This window comes from Camellia sinensis, chromosome 2 (assembly GCF_055761805.1).
Source record: "Camellia sinensis isolate YWXY chromosome 2, ASM5576180v1, whole genome shotgun sequence".
Classification (NCBI taxonomy): Eukaryota; Viridiplantae; Streptophyta; class Magnoliopsida; order Ericales; family Theaceae; genus Camellia; species Camellia sinensis.
In genome coordinates this window covers 204,225,500-204,234,686 of record NC_138962.1, presented here as the reverse complement: position 1 = coordinate 204,234,686, position 9,187 = coordinate 204,225,500, and the positions used below count along the sequence as shown (strand labels likewise).

General features: G+C 30.4%; 1 protein-coding gene across 1 annotated transcript; it reads right to left on the bottom strand.

The window, feature by feature from the left end:
- Positions 1–3,288: 3,288 nt before the first annotated feature.
- LOC114299561 (uncharacterized) lies at positions 3,289–5,811 on the bottom strand. Its single transcript, XM_028244336.2, has 4 exons — positions 5,680–5,811; positions 5,539–5,581; positions 5,214–5,416; positions 3,289–3,558 (listed from the first exon to the last, which is right to left on the bottom strand). The coding sequence occupies exons 1-4, from the start codon at positions 5,686–5,688 to the stop codon at positions 3,289–3,291; spliced, it is 525 nt and encodes a 174-aa protein (XP_028100137.1). The 5' UTR covers positions 5,689–5,811.
- Between the last annotated feature and the right edge of the window lie 3,376 nt (positions 5,812–9,187).

Below are 9,187 nucleotides of genomic sequence, written 5' to 3'. Positions count from 1 at the left end.
TTATAAGTAAATACTATATAAGGTATAATCATATATCTCAAAATAACGTAATGATTAAATAAAAAAATTGATCATAATTAAGGAATAAATTAGTATTTAAGAGTACATATAGTAAGAAAGTGTATGGTAGAATTCTCCAATAGGATGAAAATAACTTTGTTAGGCTACTTCAGTGGAGGTAGTAGAAACAATTTCCCAAAGGTTATATAATTGGGGTTTTAAATGATCAAAATCCATTCATAATAAAATTTTATGCATTAAAGATAAGTACAAAAAAAAAATTTTAAAAATTCAGTTTACATTACTATTACCAAAATATGCTTACTAACTAATTTAATATTTTAATCTTTAAAATGATTTGCTCTTTAATAAAATTAATATTTTTATAATTCTCTCATCAAGATTGATCAAACAAGATTTAGGTTAATTATGAATTTTTTTTTAAAAAAAATTACCGTTGAAATTAACGTAAACAATAAAATTTTATTATCAATTAATTAGGAAATATATCTTCACTATGAATTTACAGAACAAATCACACAAGGAAATACTACCAGAGTAAAATTTTACTGTCAGTTTATTAACAAGAATTAAATTATAAAAAAAAAAAACAGAGTACATCTCATAATGTGCAATCACAACAAGTAGAGATGAAATTTTATTTTCTTATTTATAAACTATTAAACAAACACCATTACGAATCACACACAATAAAAACAGGTCGGAAAAAGAAAAAAAAAAAAAATCATGGCCGTCCACATCAAGAATCCTAAGCCTTCGTTTGACATGTCAAGTTTTTTTAGCTTTTTGACTATTTTAGTCACAAAAAGATAGAATACGTTTTTTAACTTAATAAGACAAAACATCACATCCAACTCATAATCATTTCATTTTTTCTCTCACAAAAATAAAAAAAAACTAAAAAACCTATTCCAAATGAAATTTTTTAGCCCCAAATTTAAAAAATCAAAAAACTAAAAAACTAACCTACATCCTAAACCAACCCAAAGCCATTACCACTCTTTTCTACTCTCTCAGTAATACCGCTGATTTGGGTCAGATGTTCGAAATCTTCATTTCCTCTGTCTTCACATCAATTTTGTGAAATTGAGATCCTCTCCGGTCACTTTCTCTAGCCTCCCTTTTTGCAACAGTCCAAATTGCTCTAAAGAAGATCCAACGGTCCAGATCACTCTATAAAAAAAGTTAATTTAATTTTTTATTTTTTAATAAAGTGATTTGGATCATTAGATCATCTCTTAGGTAAATCTGGACCGTTGCAAGAAGAGAGGGTAGTAGAGAGTGGCTGGAGAGGATCTCAATCCAATTTTATGAGGTAGTATTACTCTTCTATCAGTCTAACAGATTTGATTCAAATTTCTGATATATATATTCAGGACAACATTATCTTAAAAAAAGGGAAAAAAATATTAATATGTCCTTTCTGTTAAGAGGGTTTAGAAGATAAAACATTTTGGATTATTTTTTATACACTAACACGTCAGGCATAGAAGGTTTTGACTAAGATTTCCTTTAATTTTTGTTATGTTTTTTACATAGAAAAGAATTGTCACTACAAAAAAAAATTGATTTTTTGCGACGGCAAAACACTGTCGCAAATAACCCAAACGCCGTCTCAAAAGATTTTTTGCAACGGTAAGTGACTTTTTGCAACGGCAGGTGAGGGGTCGCAACAAAGAGGGTTGCAAAAGGGTTTTAGCGACGGCATAACACCGTGGCCTTTTGTTTGCGACGGCAAAAGGCCTTTTTTGCGATGAAAAAATTCTATCGCAAATGACGCGAGAAAATCTAAATTTTTTTTGACACGGCACTATGTTACCGTCGCTAAAAAGGTCTTTTGCGACGGCAAAAACTACTTTCGCTAAAGGTTTATTTGTGACAGCACCTGAACCGTCGCTAAAGGACTATTTGCGACGGGAATACTACCGTCGCTAAAGGTGTTACATTTCAGCCAATTCCCTATCTTTTGCGACAATAAAGCTGCCGTCGCAAAAAACCTTGGTTCAATTTTCTTTTTGAGACGGTGTGTATGTTGCCGTCTCAAAAAAAAAAAAAAAAAAAAAAAAAAAAACTGTATTAAAATTATTAAAAATATGAAAATAACCTATATTAAATAAAAAATAACTATAAAAAAACCGATAATTACATAATAATATAAATACATACATAAACAAAAGTTGACACATAATGAAAATTCATAATGTTGTTCCATTCATAACAATACATTAATAAAAATTCATAACAATAAAAATCATCCCACTATATAATGTCGCATAATACATACATAATGTTGTTCACAAATCTAAATAACGTAAATCAAAACCAAAAATTTTCATCATTATTCTTCCGTGGATTACAAAAATAAAAGTTGGTCACAATCTTTACACGCCCGCATTCCACAAGAAGCAAACTACTATTCAGGAAATATCTAAAAATAACAAAATAAAAATAATTAATGACAATATAATGGTGTTAATATTTTAATTACAGAAAAACATAAAAAATTAACTACTAAATAATGCCTTTATCTTCTGTTTTTTTCCCCACCAAAAAAATAAGAACAAATTACATATACCTCCCTCGAGGTTTGGCTAAATTACAGATACTCTTGAGGTTTCAAAAATTACAGATACCCCCCTGAGGTTTATATTTTCATAACAAATTGACCCCTGAGGTTTATATTTTCATAACAATTTGCCCCCTAATTTATTATGCAAATAGTACCTTCAGGGGGTATATGTAATTTTTCAAATCTCAGGAGAGTATCTATAATTTTGCTAAACCTCAAGAGGAGTATATGTAATTTGCCCAAAATATAAAAAGAAAAAAAATTATTACGAGAGATTCCAAATTTGTGTCCATGCAACTTATCGTTTCACAATGTTGCATTGGGTTTTGATGCAATTCGCAATTGTCTACTATCTTTCAGCGGACAACGCTAGAATTTGAAAATTCCATAATGCAATAGCAAACAAGACCTTGTAATGTGTATATATATTATAGAAACAAATACAAGTAACAAGGTTGTCCTGAGTCCACAAGCATAATCTCACAAGCACAAATGCCAAGTTCTAAAATGTGAGGCCAGGCCAGCAATGTTGTACACAACTTGTGATTAGAACAAGCTCAACATCAATTTTCTCATCTTCCAGATTGAAATGTATCTTTCAGATTTACAAATTGAATTTAAAATAATAAAAAAAACAAATGAAAATCAAATGAACATTTATCAGCATAATGAAGAATGGGCAGATATACAGTTACCTATCATCTTTGCTGCCTTCTTAAGTACTCTAGATCTTTCAGTTGTGCTTTCAAGAATGTGTGCTCGTGCTGCATCTTTTCTAGCAAGGTCTGCATCTTTTCTAGCAAGGTCTCGATCACATGCATTTCGTCCTTGAGATGGTCAATCCGCTTCTCCACCCAAGCCATCGTTTCAGGCATTCGTTCGCTTAAACTACACATGGTACTCATGTAATCGGGTTGAGGAATCAATTGGACTTGTTGAGGTCTACTTAGGAGCATGACTATGCTTAGCTGCAGCAAATGAGGAAACCAAAAACAAGTCCTAAGTTTGAGCATAAGAAAAAGTTTAAGCAATATGGAGAAGTAACAATAGTTAGTTTTTTTCCTTCTATAAAAAATGTCATGAAAAACAGTTAAATAAACATGAGCAAAAATTGAAATAGTAATAATATAGTAATAGTAATTATAAATGGTCACTGATAATATTGAACAAGGAAAATGGATATGGATAGGTGGGAAAATTAAATGCTGGTAACCAGCTCAAAGACAGAATGGAGCACATAACAAGAAAAAAACTAGTCTCACCAAGCAAATTTGTCCTACATGTGCAACATGGCAGCTGCCGTACAATAACTAATAGGGGGAAAAAGGTTAAAAAAATATGAAGATAACTATTTTTGTAATTCTCATGTTTGAAGCTCATTAATTTGTTCAGTTCAACATGAACTCAGCTTAACAAGCTACGAAGCACTCTGGGACTAGATAGAATCCAACTAATCCAGCTCAAGCCAAGATCAAATGAAGTAGGAATTCACTGAAACTAATGAGGAACCCACTAATTGGTTTGGCCCGGCTCATTTTTACCCTACATATAAGGGTTACACTCTTCGTGTATGCACATATTTAAGACACCCTCAATATACTTACTTCACCCCCAAACTAAACCAGGTATATTTTCAAACAGCAGCAAGGCCAAACTAAATTCCAATCAATATTAACTAAGAGGCAAGATGGACTTTCTTGCACACACCACAGATTTCCAGTCGTGTTCAACAACTTATTCTAGCATTATGGCAATACTTATTATTAAAATATTGAAAGACTATTTACGTCAAGTGCGCTCCTAAGACATCCTCAATATATTTCACTGTCTAAATAAGGTATGTTTCCAAAGAGCAAGGATAAAATAATTTCCAATAAATATTATCTTATGGGGCAAGATGGACTTTCTTGCACACATTGCAGATATGATCCAGTCATGTCCATCAATTTATAATAGCATTAAAGGAATACTAAAACTTTCAAAGACAATTCCTTTCTAGACTGATATCATAACATTAATATATAACCAACACATTAAAATTTATTCAAAAACAAGAAGAATTGAATTTTGAATTGATATTGATATGTAAATGGCTTGAATTTTTAACACAACACTGAACAACAGAAATTTTTAAAATTGAATTCTATGACAAATCAACATACTACTCTATGCCATTTAAGTCATGCATCATTGTACAAAAAACCAAAATTCAAACCCATAACAAATTTGCAGGTAATGGTTGAGATAAAACAGAAAACATACCCTATCATTTAGCAAGATGGTTTAAATAACTACCATGGAACAACAACAATGGCGCAAATGAATAAATTAAGACTATATAAACACTTCAGCAGTAAAACATCTTGGATTGTCTCTAACAAGAAATCCAAAAATGGATCACCCCTCAACCATAATAAGAACAACTATCGTCATAAGCATAATGAACCAAATTCCTAATTCAAATGAAAGAATAACTTAACCCAATTACCTTCAATGTAAATTGGAAAGATACTCATGAAAGTTAAGAAGTATTTACTTGCATCAGTAGAAGAATCATAACAAGGGTAATCACTACAACTAGTGGAACTTTGCTTTGAGATTTCAAAGACAAATATAATTTCACCATGGATTCTCTAAATAAAGATGCAAGGGAAGTAACACCATTCGACATCCCATGCAAGCGATCACCAACTAGTTGGTTAACATCCTCAGAATATGGCAACATCTGTGACATCCTTGAGTCGCTTGCTCCTTGTGACCCTTCCAAAAGCTCCCCGGTTTTTTCTTGCCTTTCTTCACGAATTTGACCATTCATAATGAGGACAGCTGTAGGATCAAAAAAAAAAAAAACAATAGGAGAAGTACTCCTATTATCAGTATCACCTAAAGCATGAAAAATATAGAGCAGTAACTAGTTATTAAAAAAATTGTCACTTTTACAAACCTACCTTCTTCTTTCTCAAGGTTCTTTTGCTTCAACAGTACATGTGCCTGAATAAAAAGCTAATATATCAATTCATAATAGAAAGTAAAACTCTTGATAGACAGCAAATTAAATGAACATGCAAGAAATGGGAAGCAAGAAGTACATGTTTCATCCAAACCTCTACAGCCCCACACCACTTTCTGGCACAACTTTTGTGAATTCCAGAAGTCTCATTTCAAGGGGCTTAAACTATTCCAAGGACACTACAATTTATCAGAGTAAATCCACAATATCTTTCTTCGGCGGTGTGTTTCCGAATAGACCCTCCGACGATCAAGTCAGTCCACTTGAAGAAGAAGAGAGCACTTTTTAGAGAGAGAGAGAGAATTGCTCAGATTGGTTACCTCCAACGTCTCCATTTTCTCTTTTTCTAGGCTGGCCATGCAGCCTCAGGGATTATGGGCACACTACCTCTGCTGTCCTCCCCTGGATAGGTAGCAGTGCTCCCCTCTACCCACCTTACGCGTGTAAAGGCCAAAATCCCCAAACAACATGTGTGGAACTGCCAAATGGTATTGACACGTGTCAGGAGTGGATTTCCCCTCCATCACACCATTGGTCCAGGTGGCACACTCAACTGGGATATCATGACCGACCTATCCCTTGGAAAGAAACACCACTACGACCGGGAGGACCGAATTGTAAGAAGCCGGTCCATCCGAACTGACTGGCCGTGAGGCGTGCCGGCCTTCGTCCCGATCTAAATCCATTCCGGGTTGTGCTTGGCTTGGTCTAGACGCACCACTGCGGATCCAACTGAATACCTAGCCGAATCACAGCTCGGTTGGGCACACGCATGACTCCACACTCCGGTCGACAAATCTAGCTCGGCCCGACGTGATGGGCCAGGGAACTGCTCTGATTTAGCCCGGTCGGACATAGTCCGGTTCTTGCAAGGTCCGTCATAACTCACGTTACTGTAGCTCGGCCGTATTGACCGGCGCAAATCTCCCTTTCACTATATATATAAAGAAAAGAGTTTTTTCTAAGAATAATGATTGTGGAAGCTCTAAACTTCCAAATTAATTTTGTTAATTTCTTAATTTATAAAGAAATTAAAAAAAAATCTATTTTTTAGCTCCTTAAGTCAAAAATTCAAAAACAATTTTTTTTTAATTATCTACGGTTTTGAATTTTAAAACCTTTTTAAGAACAATGATTGTGGAAACTCCCAAACTAATTTTGTTAATTTTTAAAGAAATAAAAATAAAAAATCTATTGACTAGTTCCTTAAGTCAAAAATCCAAAAACAAAAAAAGTTCTAATTATCTACAATTTTGAATTTTAAAATTCAAAACAATATGATAAGTCACCCCCACTTTTTCAAAAATAATATTGATCAAAACAATTCAAATAAAAAAATAAAGACACTAATTATGTATGATTTTGAATTTCAAAATTCAAAATAATACAATAAGCCACTTTCATCCCATTCTCATCTTTTCCGAAAATAATATAATTTTAAAATTTTAAAAACCCAATCAAATTAAAAATTCATTACAATTCTCTCTTTACAATACTCAATATTTGATCTTTTTTTAGCCCGACCAACTCCTCTCCAAATGTAATGATGCAATGGTTGTTCTCTTTCTTTGCCAGTACTCCAAACTTATTTCAAGTTTGTTTGTTTGTTTGTATTTTTTTTTTTTTTTTGTAAATTTATATTTTCGTGTGAGTATTTTATGAATTTTTTTTTCAATGTATTTTTTTTCTAACTAAATTGATAATAAATATATATATCTATTAACTATCTTTGTTTTGGAAGTTGATTTGAAGTTTTTTCTTTTTTGGTGGATGTTTGTATATTTTTTATATCATTGTTATTATTTCTTTTGATATATGTGAATTGATAATATAGTTATGAGTTTATATATATATATATATATATAGAATAAGGCGTCTTATATTGTTCTTTATGATTTGGCCATTTTTTAAATTTCTTAAACAAAATTTTCAAATTTTTTATTTGTAAAAAATTAAAAACATTTAATTGACTTGCCCATTCATAAATAAATTTTTAAATGATGAACACTATTCAATAATTTATGGATTTAAAAAAAAAAAATTAGCACCAATATATGGAATAAGATAACCTAAAATCATGCATTTTTTTTTTCATTTTTAACTCTTTAAAATTCTAACGGTACATTTTTATTTCCACAACATTATCTTTTTATATTTACAAAGATAAAAAAAAAAAAAACTAGACCGGAGTTGTATAATGGTTAGTGGAGGTGGTGAGCATGGCAACAACAAGGGTGATGGTGAGCTCGGCCAGAGCATTATTTAGGTGAATTTTGAAAAGGTGAATATTAAAAGAATAGTAGATAGTTTGGGTGATAAATTGATTTAGAAAACTAATGTGTAGTTGAGATTGAGTATGAATTTTGCCATATAAAAATTGAATATGGATCCTATATTGTTTTTTATATATAATTTTGTGTACTTTTGTATAACTATAAAAAATTATTGTGATCACATATTACTTATCATTTGATATATTATTGTTATATTATCATAATGAATTTTATTATTAATGCCTATTATCAATGCAGTGATGAGACGTCGCATGATAAATAAAAATATGTTTTGTTATTATTATTATTGATAATATATTTCTTTATTTACCTTTTTACAATGTTCAAAAAAATTAATTTATGTTTAATGTTTGTTTTTGTAGATGAGAAGTCAAAAATAAATTTTAACCAAATTCAAGTTATAACAAATTTAAGATTGAAAAGGAAAATTCAAAAGAAATTATAATTATATATAATTTTAAAATATTTTTTAAAAAATACAAGGGAAAATTGGAACTATAAATTAAAATTATCAAACAACTTAATTCTATGAAAAAATTTAAATGAAAAATTGATCAGATTTGAATTTATATTTTTAATTATTTTTAATAAGTCATTAATTTTTTATACCAGTTCTAGCTTTTTTTTTGTCTTAAATAGTTTTTCAGATATAAATATATCTTGATATTGATACAATCAATATTGGACATATTTTAAGAAGGCTAAATTATATCAATAGTCTCCACATTTTGTCTCTTGTGTCAATTTGGTCTCTGTAATTTCAATTAGTTTGATTTTTACTCATAATTATAGATTTTGTATTAATTTGGTCCAATTGATAATGCTGGTTAAGATTTTTGAAAGAAAATAGTTATTGAGTCGGTTGAGATTAACTTATTGAGTTAAACAATTTTATAATTTTGTCTATAAAAGTACAACAGATGCTACTCATTTGTGTATTTTCAATAAAAAAAAACACTAGCAATTATGACAATTGGACCAAATTGAGACAAAATTATAAATTTATGGTAAAAATTGAGCAAATTAAAATTGCAAGGACAAAAATAACACAAGAGTTAAAATATAGAGACTACCAATGTAATTTATCCTTTTAAGAATAAGTACATAATTTCTTAATTAATTTGAAATTTTTAATAAATATACCAAACAAATATTTACATATTTCCTATTTTTATTATATTTTTTTTGAAAATATATTTACTAATTAAAAATTAAATAAATAGGTAGGTCTACCTGGAGAGTTTGAAAGAATACATGTCTTCTCCACCATTGCTAGTAACCCCAATACCTGGA

Bases quoted from the DNA above. Each gene is read 5' to 3' on its own strand.
- LOC114299561 (XM_028244336.2), bottom strand. The intron at 5,417-5,538 runs GTAGGTTTGTAA...TTGATCCTACAG, and splicing joins GAACCTTGAGAAAGAAGAAG to CTGTCCTCATTATGAATGGT. The intron at 3,559-5,213 runs GTGAAATTATAT...CATTTGCTGCAG, and splicing joins CTTTATTTAGAGAATCCATG to CTAAGCATAGTCATGCTCCT.